Source organism: Podarcis melisellensis (genome assembly GCF_964234715.1).
Source record: "Podarcis melisellensis genome assembly, chromosome: 13".
In the NCBI taxonomy this organism is placed as follows: Eukaryota; Metazoa; Chordata; class Lepidosauria; order Squamata; family Lacertidae; genus Podarcis; species Podarcis melisellensis.
This window is the reverse complement of record NC_138545.1, coordinates 19,896,207-19,911,079: the sequence shown is the minus strand read 5'-3', so window position 1 is coordinate 19,911,079 and position 14,873 is coordinate 19,896,207. Positions and strand designations below refer to the sequence as shown.

The 14,873-nt window shown below is 43.1% G+C and overlaps 1 protein-coding gene across 4 annotated transcripts in view; it reads right to left on the bottom strand.

Moving 5' to 3' along the window:
- The window catches only part of LOC309355275 (T-cell-interacting, activating receptor on myeloid cells protein 1-like), a 48,889-nt gene that overhangs the window by 4,669 nt on the left and 29,347 nt on the right, over window positions 1–14,873 (bottom strand). For 2 of the 4 annotated variants that reach the window (XM_081885990.1, XM_081885988.1), the window contains exons 4-5: window positions 1,744–2,049; window positions 138–428 (exon numbers count right to left, since the gene is read on the bottom strand). In XM_081885990.1, coding sequence (XP_081742116.1) covers window positions 138–428; window positions 1,744–2,049 — 597 coding nt within the window. Of the gene's footprint in view, window positions 1–137; window positions 429–1,743; window positions 2,050–2,838; window positions 3,136–4,520; window positions 4,557–4,684; window positions 5,018–14,873 lie in introns of those variants that run through there. The other 2 variants (XM_081885989.1, XM_081885991.1) reach the window with 2 other exon arrangements.

Below are 14,873 nucleotides of genomic sequence, written 5' to 3'. Positions count from 1 at the left end.
GCAGATGGAGGCTAAGAAGCTGGTTCCCTCCTCCCTGCAGTGTGAGTCTCAGGCCCCTTGAAGCTCCTGCCTCCTCCACAACAGGGAGCAAGACTTGGACAGCAGGGAAGAGACAAGTACGCAACCAATCTTCTCACCTCTTACAACCAGCTCCGTGGCATTACTTGCCTCTGACCAGGCAAAGGGATTTCCCCAGCGGTGATATTGGCAGGTGTAGTTTCCTTCGTCTTCCAACCCCACGTTGAAGAAAGGGAATGCGGCTCTGTTTCTCTCTGACTCCGTCACCTGCGATGTTATCAGTTCCCCGGATTTGTAGAGGGAGAAGTTCAGACCCTTTTCTGGCCCCTGGCACTCGATGGTGATATTCTGTCCTGGGGAAATACGTTCGTCGGGTAGCACTTTGATGGAGGGTTTGGAGAGGCTGGGATCTGGGTGCAAATAAAACACTGTGAGAATGGTATGGAGGGAAGTGGCTTGATATTCTTCCCCTGCACTCTGCTGCTTTTGATCAGATCAGCAGAAATATCTGCAAACTAGAACTATGCCCTTTTAAAATGTGGTTCTTTTGGGGGGTAGGTGGGGGTTATTTGGGTTACTGTCTTTATTTTCATTTTATATATGGTGATCTTTTTCTGTGAACCGCCCTGAGACCTCTGGGTATAGGGCAGTATATAAATTCAGTAAACAAACAAACAAACAAACAAACAAACAAAAGAAACTGACTTTTAACACATAATTTAAAAATGCTTAGAATGGCTCTTTGCTTATGAAAAAATGGTTGTACGTAGGGACTGCTACTATTTTGTCTTTAGTTAAAAATGTTTAGAGCAGTTGTAGAGAATTATTGGCCCTCCAGATGTTACAGACCTACATGCCATTGGCCACACTTGCTAGGACCCAGGAACATCTGGAAGGACAAAGGTTCCTTCCTAGTCTGCATCTATCTATCATCTATCTATCTATCTATCTATCTATCTATCTATCTATCTATCTATATCTATCTATCTATCTATCTATCTATCTATATCATCTATCTATATCATCTATCTCTATCCAAAGTAATAAAAGTAAATTAGGTCCATTAGGTCCAGTTGTGGCCGACTCTGGGGTTGTGGCGCTCATCTCTCTTTATTGGCCGAGAGAGCTGACGTACAGCTTCCGGGTCATGTGGCCAGCATGACTAAGCTGCTTCTGGCGAACCAGAGCAGCACACGGAAACGCCATTTACCTTCCCGCCGGAGCGGTACCTATTTATCTACTTGCACTTTGACGTGCTTTTTAACTGCTAGGTCAGCAGGAGCAGGAATTGAGCAACGGGAGCTCACCCCGTTGCGGGGATTCAAACCGCCAACCTTCTGATTGGCAAGTCCTAGGCTCTGTGGTTTAACCCACAGCGCCACCCACGTCCCTATCCAAAGTAATAATAAATAAATAAGAATAACAATGTGCACCCCACCCCCGAGACCATTGCATTGTAACTATCCAACCTCCCAAAATTTCAACACCTCTTGCGATGGTTTGACCCCTTTCTGTTTTAACACTACAACTTCTACAAAGACCTTCCTGCAGAAGTTTCAGAAGTTTCCAAGAGCCATGCACACCACACTCCCTCCTTCAATCCCAGCCAATCTGGAATATTTGATTCTATGCAAATTCTCCACTGGATGTACAGATGTTGAAAAGACAGAACACTCCCATTTCAGACCCTTTTGTGACAATAGGAGGATGTATTTTGAACCTTACTTATTCTGTTGATGCGTCGGCTGTCACTGAAATCTGAGCACAGTTCAACGAAGGCTGTTATGGAGCAATATCTACATTGGTAGAGACCTCCTTGGAATTCTTGGGCATTGTCAAAGGCAAACACAGCCTCCTTTGTTGCTGTTTTCTCTGTCAGATTTCTCTGCTGCCTATCTGCACCCACTTGTATATACAAAGAGAACAGCCATGGTAAGTTGTCTTCTGCCTTGCAGCTGATTTTGACATTCCCCTTTTCGGCAAGCATTTCAGATGAATTCACTGCGATGGAAGGCTTGGAATGCAGCTTTCCTGCACATGGAAGAGAACAAGGGTGAGATTTCAAAGATGCAGTTCTCAAATCAGTCCCAGGCAACAGTGTGTCATATGGAAGAGGTTTGCATGTTCTGGGAGAATGCAAAATCCCAAGGATGGATCGGAGGGTAAAGGTTAATAAGAACTTGATGCTTCTAATTTTTTTTGTTTACAACTTCAGTTTAGAGATGGGTGACCTGGCACCTTCCACACCCCAACAACACCCATCATTGGCCAGGTTAGGGGGGAGGCGGGTTCCTGAGAAGAGTTACTGTTTGCTGCAGTTCAGTGTGGCAGATCCAGGAAATCTTATAAGCTGAGTTACTGTACATTTCTGTTGCCTATTTCAATGAACGCTGTAGAAAGAGTTAAGAACCAAATATTTGGGACCATTGGAATTATCTGCATCTACACTGAATATCATGTGTATCTAACTGTGTGATTGCAATATTTATTTAAGACTCTCAGTGCTTTTTCCTGGAGATACTTAAGGGCACGTGGTACTAGCACCTTTTTGCCCCCTCAAAGAAAAACCCTGGTTAGAGATTTTGTTGAATTTATGCCATTTCTGTTGAATTTATGGCAATATCTAATACAGTGGTACCTTGGGTTACATACACTTCAGGTTACATACGCTTCAGGTTACAGACTCCACTAACCCAGAAATAGTACCTCGGGTTAAGAACTTTGCTTCAGGATAAGAACAGAAATTCTCTCTCTCTCCCCCCCCCCCCCCTTACATGTCAGTTGTGAAAATAGCATAAAAAGGCTAAGCCAGGCTCTCACCTTTTATGAAGACTTGGACAGGATCACTACTAAATGAGCACCGTTGATAATAACTTAAGCAATAGCTACAAGTATAGGTTCCGCCATCTGAAGCTCTTGCATTGGCAGTCTGAAATACAATCTGAAATGCATCCCTCTCGCTCTTCCAATGTGCTGAATAATGAATTGGTGGATCTTTGTGAAGATAGTAGAATGCATCTTGATGGTAAGTAGTTGCACATCGTAAAATGATCTTTCCCCCCAGACTGACCACATTTGTGGGAGCCACTGAGATGAAAGGTTTAGGGTAAAGTTGTCCTGGGCCGAAACAGGAGAACAAAGGTGAGATTTGGAAGATGGATCACCAAAGAGGAAGACAAATGAAGGCCCTGACATTACCACATGCTAATGTGTATGTAAAGATCCACATTTATAAATACAGTCGCACCTTGCTTCTCAAATGCCTTGCAACTCGAACGCTTTGGCTCCCAAATGCAGCAAACCCGGAAGTGAGTACTGTATTCTGGTTTGCGAACGTTTTTTGGAAGCTGAATGTCCAGCGCAGCTTCCGATTGAGCGCAGGAAGCTCTTGCAGCCAATCAGAAGCCATGCCTCCGTTTTTGAATGTTTTTGGAAGTTGAACAGACTTCCGGGACGGATTCCATTTGAGAACTAAGGTAGGACAGTAATTACTAATTTTTACATGAAAATGCATTATTTTCACCCCAGTGGAGAAAACTGTGGTCAGGTGAGCTGTGTATTCCACTGTTCAGCTGCTCATGGTGGGTGGGCAACTTCAAGACCCCCTCCTGCTTTCCTTTCTTATGGTTTTCAGAACTGAACTTGGACGGCTTTTGAAAGAGAGGACTGTCCTCTGTAATGCAGAACATAAGGCCACCTCATTGGCCTATCAGAAGGAGTTGGTAGAAGGCACTCTGTTCTACTGCAGCTACTCGAGCTTTGTCATGCAAGTTCCCCCAGGGGCCAACCAGATGTCTGTGGGGAGTCCAGGAGCAGGACTGAGAGCAGCAGAGCATTCTCCACACTTGTGATTCTCAGCAACTGTTCTTCACAGGTATCCTGCCTCTGGCAGTGAAGGGAGAAGGTTGCCACCATGTCTAGTTGCTCAGTCTAAGGTTACACTGGGGGAATTGCATTTTGTGTGTAGATTGTCTAAGGCAAAGGAATAGGGATGGGGTTCATACCATGGATAACATGGATTGATATAAAATATAGATTATGAAATAATATGCAGTTGTAAATGTTGAGAATAGGACCCATGGAGGGGGTGGGGAGAAGTCTCGAGATTCAGGGTAGCCAAAGGTAATCTGTTCTGGAAGATCGTTCGACTTCTGAAGTGTTTGACAACCGAGGTTCCACTGTACAGTATATCAATATGCATTTGGATTGTTACAATTTTATGTTTTGTATAATCAAATATTTTTTTTAAAAAAAACCTAATTGAAAAATCAGTAAATGTACATTTTGACCAAAAAAGAGAGAGAGAAAGAAATAGGGATGGGATGTTCCTGTACCTTTTATATTTGTATAGATCAGAGAACATTTGGTAGGCCTCTATGGTTATCATTCAGATGTTAGGAAGTCAGATTTGGTTGGGGGAAATCATTGCAGTTAGCTCTCATTCTGCCCCCATCCATCTCCCTCTGGCCCCATGTTCATATTTATCACCTGAAGAGACTCACCTCCAGAGATCTGCCACTGTCCAGCCAGCAGGAATCCTGGAAAGGAGATGATTGCATTAGCGGCAATGTAGCTGAGCAGCAGGAACCACAACTGGGTCTCTGGTGCTTCCACCCAGCTGTTGCACAACCCTCAGTCCCTTCACCCTTTCATCTGAGATACCAACCGATAAAGAGGATGTTGAAAGGGAGCCTCATGATGAAGGACCGCCTAGCTCTGTAGTCCAGTGTCCTGCGTCCCCCAAGATGTGTGCTGTCCCCAGAATGAAAATATTGGAGGGAGGCTGCAACATGGCTCTGCAACACTGTTCTCCCCTTTGATGTGCACATACTCTGTGATGCACAGCTGAGCAGCGCTGGAAGTGCCTCACAAGCCACTTCCCTTTTTCCCCTACTATGCTGCAGTCATATTTTGCAAAATCAGCTTGGAGGAGGTCATGTGCTTTCATATATACTTGCAATATTGGAAGGGACCACACGGGTCATCTAGTCCAACCCCCCTGCAATGTAGGAGTTTGTTTGGGGTTTTTTTGCCCAAGGTGGGGCTCAAACCCACAACCCTGAGAATAAGAGTCTTGTGCTCTACCAACTGAGCTGTCCTTAGCTGCGTTCTCCTCAGAGGTTAACTATATCACCAGAAGCCTTTCTGTTACGAATTATAGGTACCAACATTCCAAAGGAACAGAAAAGTCTCTTTATGTATGCGACAACAGCAGCATGGATGCTACTAGCCCAGAGACAGAAAGAAGGAATGGCAAACTAAGCTGTTAGCCTAGGCTGAAATGGCAAAACTGAACGGAAAACTCTGAGACCAAGAAGACAAGAAATTCAAGAAAGAATGGGAGAAGTTTATAATTTATTTAGGAGACCACATCTGTAAGCAGATGAAAACATTAGCAGGATTTTAATCTCACTTGTAATGTAACAACTACTACGGACAATATGGATAGATACTAAGCATAGACTATGAAATAATTTGTTGTTGCTTAGTCATTTAGTTGTGTCCAACTCTTCGTGACCCCATGGACCAGAGCACGCCAGGCACTCCTGTCTTCCACTGCCTCCCGCAGTTTGGTCAGACTCATGTTTGTAGCTTCGAGAACACTGTCCAACCATCTTGTCCTCTGTCGTCCCCTTCTCCTTGTGCCCTCCATCTTTCCCAACATCAGGGTCTTTTCCAGGGAGTCTTCCCTTCTCATGAGGTGGCCAAAGTATTGGAGCCTCAGCTTCAGGATCTGTCCTTCCAGTGAGCACTCAGGGCTGATTTCCTTCAGAATGGAGAGGTTTGATCTTCTTGCAGTCCATGGGACTCTCAAGAGTCTCCTCCAGCACCATAATTCAAAAGCATCAATTCTTCGGCGATCAGCCTTCTTTATGGTCCAGCTCTCACTTCCATACATCACTACTGGGAAAACCATAGTTTTAATTATATGGACCTTTGTTGGCAAGGTGATGTCTCTGCGTTTTAAGATGCTGTCTAGGTTTGTCATTGCTTTTCTCCCAAGAAGCAGGCGTCTTTTAATTTTGTGGCTGCTGTCACCATCTGCAGTGATCATGGACCCCAAGAAAGTAAAATCTCTCACTGCCTCTATTTATTCCTCTTGTAAATGTTGACAATAGGACCCATGAATGGGATTGGGGGGGGGGGAGTCTGGAGGTTCAGAGAGATCTCATTTTATGGCTATGTATTTGATAATGTAATTAATTTACATTTGCAAAATAAAAATGGTTTCAAAAAGAGACACAGAGAAAACTAGATCACTTTTGGCTTTCACTGAGTTCGGAAATGTTATTTGCTCAGTTCAGAAAAGGACAACCGAAAAGATCGGGGTGGAGTGACTCCTCTATGTGGAAAGGTTACAGCATTTGCGACTGTTTAAAGGAGAGGTGACATAATAGAAGTTTATAAAATTACACACGGCATTGAGAAAGTGAGTAGACACCCCTCTCACACACTGGAGCCCATGGACATCCAAGGAAGCTGAGTATTTGAAAATGCAGAGCAGATAAATTGCTTCACGTAGTGCAATGCTAAACTATGGAACTCACTGCCACAGGAGGCAGTGATAGCCGCCAATTTTGATGGCTTTAAAGGAGGATTGGACACACTCATGGAGGACAAGGCTTTCAGTGGCTACTAGCCCTTATGGCTGAGATGATGTGGGTGGCGCTGTGGTCTAAACCACAGAGCCTAGGGCTTGCCTATTAGAAGGTCGGCGGTTCGAATCCCCATGATGGCATGAGCTCCCATTGTTCAGTCCCTGCTCCTGCTACCTAGCAGTTTGAAAGCAAGCAAGTGCAAGTACTGTAGATAAATAGGTACCGCTCCGGCGGGAAGGTAAATGGCGTTTCCGTGCGCTGCTCTGGTTCGCCAGAAGCTCCCTTGGCCAATAAAGCGAGATGAGTGCCGCAACCCCAGAGTCGGCCACGACTGGACTTAAGGGTCAGGGGTCCCTTAGCCCTTATGGCTATGCTGTTCCTCTGCTGTCAGAGGCATTATTCAGGCATCTCATTACAGAATCCAAGCCAGCTTTCTTTGGAAAGAAGTGGACAGGAGGTATGCCTCTAAATACCAGTTGTTGCCAACAGCAAATGGGAAAGTGCTGCTCCCCTCATTTCTGGCTTATGGGCTTCCCACGGGCATCTAGTTGGCCAAGGTAAGAAGAGCAGGATACTGGGCTTGATGGGCTTGGCCTGATCCAGCAGGCTTGTCTTATGTGGTTCTGTGGCAGGGACAGGACTAAGAGAGCGGGAGAGCCAGGATTCTCAAGAATGCCTCAGAAAATTAACCCAGAGTATGAGTGGCTGCCACAGTGGGGAAGGAGCCTTGAGCTAACCATCTTTCCCTCTGGAGTTTGCACATTCTCATTTGACTAATCCAGGGCCTGTAGTTACAGGAAGACAAATGACTGCATGTGTCGCCTTCCGTCTGCCACAGGCCCCCTTACCTAATCTTACAGAAAGAGGATCTCTTCATAGGACTGTCGTTTGCGTTTCCCCTGCTACTCCTCTTCCTGAGGCAACTTCCTTAATATTTGACTTTCCCCAACATGACACAGCATTGGAGATGTGACTTTTTTCCCTTTTAAAAAATGTATTTTATTGATTTTCAGTTACAAATGAATTGGATCTGGAAAAGGAGAAAAGAAATATCAGTAATAACAACAACAGGTTGGGAGTACAGAACCATCACAAAAATGGGGAAAATATAACAGGAGCAATCCCAGCTGTGGTTCACTGGATATACATTAGTGGGATGAAAGTGATATTCCTTAATGTTCGGTGTGTTGCTGGTGGCTGGAAGCCATGCTTGATGGTTTGTGCATATTCAATAAAAGTTTGTAAGGCTGTTAGTTTGTCCTTAAGTATAGAATCCCATATCTGTGACATCCAAGCTTCAAAGAGATTTACAATGAGAGTCCTCCAGTACATAACCATTCTTAATCTGGCAGCAGCTAACACATGGGTAATAACATTTTACGCTTTCCTTGGGCATCTAAAGGAAAAGACGATAACAATGCTATTGTGGGGTCTGATTCCATAATCTGGTTTATGGTCTGGAGAACCTTTTCCCCAAAGGGAACAATCTTTGGACAGCACCGCCACATGGTGTACAGTAATTCCAGGAGGTTTGCAATCTCGCCAGATAATGGAATGAGATTTTGGCTGAATTTATACAATTTTGTAGGGTGCATGTACCATCGGTGTGCCACTTCTTTTCCTGAGCTTTCTATCAAGAGAGTTCTGAAGAAGACACTATTCAGAATGTTGTTCCAATGTTGCTCGTCTAGATTTCCCCAAAGTCCTTTTCCAATGTAGTTTCCAATGTACTAAGTAGGGCGAAAGCCAAATGAACTAGTACCTTGTGTGTTTGGGGCATTATTCCTCTTCCTAGTGGGCTAATGTGAGGCATCTAATCATAAGCCTGCATTTTTATCAAAGCTTATATATTTCAATCAAGGCTTGTATTTTAAAATGAGCTTAAAAAAAAAAAAAGGATTTTCAAATGTTTCATGCCAGGCAGAAAGAACCTTGGCAATTCCTCCTAGACAAGGGGCCCCCTTGATTTATAGCAGGAAAAATAATTCTCAAAGTCGTTAAAAAAGAGGAAATTACAGACTGAGAGCAAGGACACTGATCCTGCATGTTACAGAAGATAAAAAAGGCTGAGAAAACACAATTAGGAACGGGCAAATAGTAAAATGATACCATGGGCCTCTCATTAGAGCAGTGAAAAAGGCAACTGGCTGGAAGAATGAGAGCATTTTTGGGAAATCTTTTAAAGCTGTTTCTTTCTTAAACTGAGAGAGTTAAAGGGTAATAAATGCTGGGAAGAGCTAATGGGAGAAGCATCTAGCTGGCTGGGAAAGGAGGGGTGAAAGGAGGGGTGTAAACTAAAGAGGCTTCTTTTAAAGCTGTTTTTTACTGAGTTCCTTTTTACTTTACAAAGGTTTTATTCTTTTAAAAGGCTACCTATGATAATGTATGAAATATATTAGCTTAAATATATTGGCTTAAATGTAATTATGCAAAGGATTTAAGAAATGCTAGATTCTTAGAGTCATATTGCAATAGGAGACCAGAGGGGCAAATGAGCCCAGCCCCCTGCCAGACAGGAGACGCCATCGAGCACTCCTGATATATAGTTGTCAGGCATTTGTTTAGAAACCTTCAATGAAGGAGATCTTTCAATGTTGATGTGAACTCAAGATCCTTGACATCTGTTGAAGATAAAAATTTAAGATTAACCATTTGTTTTAGAAGGCAATAGGGCAAGGAGGGCAAGAGGTGAGCTGGTAATTAAGATTCCATGTAAGATATATTATTACTTATTTGTCATTTATAGATGTAACAATATATAGCTCTTTGTGTTCCATATAAGGACAGGAGGATATGGGTGTATCTATTGTGATTGGTTCTAGCAAACAACCAATAGGAATTTCAACCAGGCTGATTGGACAGAGGCAGCCACAGGAGGAGCAAAGGGGTCTGGATTAAGGGAATATAAATGCTGGCCAGAATGGCAGGAGGCCAGGCCAGAGCTTGGTAACCATATACCACTGAGCCTCTCATTTATTTGTCTGACAAATAAATTATTATTTTAATTTCTCTATTGCTGCGTTGAATATTTCATTCCAGCTAAGCGTTAACCACAAGAGAAGGTGCTACAAATGGTGTCAACTATTTGCTCCAAAGTGGTTAAAGAGTGTGTTGTTTTTGGTTGGTTGAGAAAATGTATGAGTTAATGAATTTCTAACCAGCTGCAGGCTACATCTGCTAGTATGAAGTTTTATTCTGGGGTCATAAGTGGTTTTTGATTAGTTAAAAAAAACAACCTTTAAGCTTGTTCAAGCCCTCTCTTTCCCCCTGGTAAAATTCCCTATTTTTTTTGCTCTATAAGACTCTTTTTTCCCTCCTAAAAGGTAAGGGGAAATGTGTGTGCGTCTTATGGAGCGAATGCAGGCTGCGCAGCTATCCCAGAAGCCAGAACAGCAAGAGGGATTGCTGCTTTCACTGCACAGAGATCCCTCTTGCTGTGCTGGCTTCTGAGATTCAGAATTTTTTTTCTCCTTGTTTTCCTCCTCCAAAAGCTAGGTGCGTCTTGTGGTCTGGTGCGTCTTATAGAGCGAAAGATACGGTACCCTGTTTCTGCTGCTTTGCAAAAAGAAAGATGGTTGTGGGCAGGCCCTGCTGGCTATGGAGTAAGCAGCAGAAACTGAGAGCTCCGGGAGAAAACATTTTAAAAGATGGATTTCTCACTCTGAAGAACAAGTATTATGAAGCAAAGAATAAAGACCAGTCCTTAAGAAACTTTTCAAGCAGGAATGTAATCTGGAGTAGAGAAATAATAAAAGCCACCATTTTATTTTGGGCTTGAAGCCAGCCCTGGTCCGGGCACCAAACTTAATTGCTTGAAAAGAATTCAAAAGAAAGGGCTTGAGAATACAAAAATGGACCTTCAGAAATGATAGGACCCCTTACATTTCAATAGCAGAAGGAAAAAAGAAAGGACTAATATCTGGGACAGTAAAATATTTGGAAATTTTGGAGTAAATAACTGAATATAATTAATGGCTATTACTTCCGGTCTCTGGGCCTGAAGCCTGATACCAGGCCGGAGACTAGATTTAATTGAACAAAAGAGCTTGCAAGGGAAAAACAACAATAATTACTACAAAGATAGTAATTATTCGCATTAAACTGTAAGGAAATTAGTGTGACTTTAAGGCACGGTAAATAGTGTTTCAGTGACGTAATTGATTTGTCCACCAGGAGGTCTCCATGGGATCCGTGCCTTGAGGACCAGGATCATAATTGGCTGCTCACGTTTTGATCTTTCAAGATGTGGCTCCTCCTCCCCCCTCCCCCAAAAAACTAGAGTGGCCAATTGTAGGAAAAGGAAGCTGTGACTACCATAATAGATAGATAGATAGATAGATAGATAGATAGATAGATAGATAGATTCTTTATTGTCACTACACAAGTGCAACATTGCAGAAGTGCAACGAAATTGGATGCCATCCCTTAAAAAACAACAAAAGCAAAACAACAACAACAACCAAACAAACCACATTCCAGCCACACCCACACCCACACCCATCAAACTCCCAGGTCACACTATCGAGTTACAGCATTCAAAAAGGCCACAGCTCTTGGATAGAAACTATTTTTCAGTCTATTTGTCCTTGACTTGATGTTTCTATATCTCCTGCCAGAAGGCAGTAGTGCAAACAGACTGTATCCCGGGTGAGATGAATCCTGCAGGATGTTGTTTGCTTTCCTAAGACAACGGGAACCGTACAGTTCTTCCAAAGATGGGAGAGGATGACCAATAATCCTTTGGGCTGTGGTTATGACCTTCTGGAGCACCTTCTTCTCCCTAGCTGTACAACTGGAGAACCAAGCACAAATACAGTATGTGAGAATGCTCTCTATGGAGCCTCGGTAGAAGGACACCAGCAGTCTCTCACTCAGATTGTTCTTCTTTAAAAGTCTGAGGAAATAAATTCTCTGCTGGGCCTTCTTCACCAGAGCAGTGGTATTTGCGCTCCAAGTCATGCCCTGATCGATAGTCACTCCCAAAAACCTGAATTCCGCCACCCTCTCCACCCGTTCCCCGTTGATATACAAGGGCTGAATGTCCGCAGCTGTGTAAAACATGAGAACTTTGGTAAGCACACATCAAAAAATAAAAATAAAAAAGAGAACTTTGGTAAACACACATCAAAAAATTGCTGCAGCTGCTGAAGTTTCCTCTTCTACATAACCATTCTCATAACCAGAACCCTAGTCTTCTCCTTTGCCAGGGGCTCCACAGCCTGACTATTGTTTCTAGACAAAATGGCCTTGAAAACATCTGTGGCCTAAGCCTCACAGTCTACAGATTTATGTGAAGTCAACAGTTGCCTGTGTGTGTTTCTAAAGACCACCTTGCTGTCATTTCCCCAATGGGGCTAAAGTTAAATGAACATAAGCAGAACAGCCTGAGGGATTCCACCAAATAAATATCTTTCTTGATATCTGCGATAATCTGTCAATATGAAACCTAGATATTTGTAAATACAGTCATATCTTGGATCCCTAACGCCTTGGTACTCAGACGTTTGGGCTCCCGAATGCCTCAAACCTGGAAGTGAGTGTTCTGGTTTGCAAACGTTCTTTGGAACCCGAATGTCCGACGGGGCTTCGGTAGCTTTTGATTGGCTGCAGGAGCTTCCTGTAGCTAATCAGAAGCCGCGTTTTGGTTTCCAAACCTTTTGGAAATTGAACAGAGTTCCAGAATGGATTCCTTTCGACTTCCAAGGTGGCAAACAACGGAACAGATGATGGTGAGGGACCAAGTCTGGCTGTTGCCACTCCCCTCTCTTCCCATCAGACCTCTGAGGGCTTTTTGGTGCCTGAGGCATGTGAGATGCTTCAAAAGACTCCCAGGAAACTGATGGCAGAGACAGGCTACCGTATATAAGTCAAATGAAAAGGACCTTTCCTGCAGGTTTGCTCTCTGAAAATATGGGGTGCAGGAAGGGAGAATGGGAAGGAAATGGCACACAAGGTTGGAGAGTAAAATATTCAAGGAAAGTATTCATCAGAGCTCAAAGCCGAATGGTATTTCCCAAGGCTGACTGTTTCCTTTTTTCCCTTCCCCTTTGAGCACTGACAGTAATTAACCTAAGAATAGCACTAGAGCTAAGGAAACCAAAAAGAACAGAAAGGGCAGAAATGAAAGAGAGAGAGAGAGCTATTTCTTGAACTGGGACAGAGGAAGAGAGAGTTGCACATCTAAGCGGACAGACCACACTCAAATACTGGGAATGTCCTCAGAGCAGGATGCTGAGGCTGAACATTGTGGCCCGAGACCAGAGCTTTGCTGTGGTCCCTGCTGCTGCTGCTGCACTTTCCCTTTCAAACAAATAGAAAAGGAGCTGCCTCTTCTGTCGCTGCTGCCACAATACTTATGCTCCTCCTGCTGACGGTGCTGGTTTTGACCTTTAAAGCCCTATTCAGCCTAGGACCCACGTACCTAAGGGACTGCCTCTCCTGGTATGCCCCCAGAGGACCTTAAGGTCCACAAATGACAACACTTGGGAGGTTCCAAGTCGCAAGGTGGTTAGATTGGTCTCAACTAGGGCCAGGGCCTTTTCAGTACTGGCCTCAACTTGGTGGAACGCTCTGTCACAAGAGACTAGGGCCCTGCGGGACTGGACATCTTTCCGCAGGGCCTGCAAGACAGAGCTGTTCCTCCTGGCCTTTGGTTTAGACTCAGTCTGACCCTTATGTTTCCCTCCCCTTATGGTTTTGATCTATGGGCTACTATTAAAATCAGGCTGCATTTTAAATTGTATTTTTAACCTGTATTTTAAATTGGTTCCCCATCCCCCATTATGTTTTTATTATAATTTTACTGGTGTTAGCTGCCCTGAGCCCGGCTCTGGCCTGAGAGGGCGGGGTATAAATAAAATTTTATTATTGTTGTTGTTCAGTGCTCGCCCCACAGTGAAAGGTGGAATTGAAACTCAAGAAGAAAGTTGAGTCCCTGCAGATGTAAAGCACCCAATAGATTAAGTCAAACTGTGACTTGTTAGCATACCAGGCCAAGATGAGCTAAAGAAACTCAAAACAACACAATCTGAAGTGTTTTGGAGCCCTACTAGTGAGGTGAGCCTACAAGTGAAAAACCACTTTTCTGAACGCAGATTAGAAGTCTAGCAGTTCATGTTTTTGGAGGCTGAGTGAGTGGAAGATATGTTTCAATGTTTCCCTGGAGGGTTTACAATGTCTATCAGCTTGTCAAATAAACATACATTTGTGATTTGCATGTGTTACAGTGACTTTCAGTTTGAAAATTAAGTTACATTTGTGATTCTATTCCAGACATAGTTGCAAATATCTATTCTTGGGTTACAGGGTAGCTTCAGGGAGAAGAGGGATCTAATATCAGCTGCAAAAGTTCACAAAGGAAGCGGGGGCGGGAAAGAACTTCCTTTTTATATATATATAAATTTTCTATTAGATTTTTCCTTTACAAATTGGTCCATACAACCATGTTTTCAAATTTCCAGTTTTTGAACTTCCACCAGCACCTCCATCAATCATCCATTTTTCCTATCTTCACGCATTTTCTATATATAATATTGCCAATTCATATTATCCTTCCATCTCTGTTTCTTTTTTACAATATTCCTTATACTATCACAAAACCTCTTTAAAACCCACTAGCATTGTCTGTTCATCACATTATTTTTTTCAGATAATCCGTGAACTTTCCCCAGTTCTCGATGAATTTGTGATCTTTCTGATATCTGATTTTTCCAGTCATTTTATCCAATTCTGCGTAGTCCATAAGTTTCATTCTCCACTCATTCAAAGTCGGTAGTTCCTCTTGTTTCCATTTTTGGGCCATTAATATTCTTGCCGCTGTTACTGCATAATGAAAAAGTTTATAATCCCTTCTATTTATCTCTCTTCCTGTTATTCCTAACAAAAAGTCTTCTGGTTTTTTTACAAACGTATATTTAAACATCTTTTTCCAATTCATTTTGTCATCTATTTTCCTCTTTAAAAAATGTGTGTTTCCATTTATTGCATAGGAGAACCAGTGATAGAGCTTATCTGGCATAAATCAATACCTTCCTCTTTCAACTGAGCACCCCACAGCGTTGACAGACAAGCCAAGTTAGCTTGTTAGCGCTGTCAAATGACCAGGCTGCTCTAAGGCCGGTGGCCTATGGAAGCGCTGTCTGAAATGTAAATCAATGGCTTGGGATTTCATAGGAATAATACTTCAGGTTGTATAAAATGGGGTTCATGAGTGAATGGTGGAATTTATAGAAATGGCTATCTATTTCTGTGAGTGAG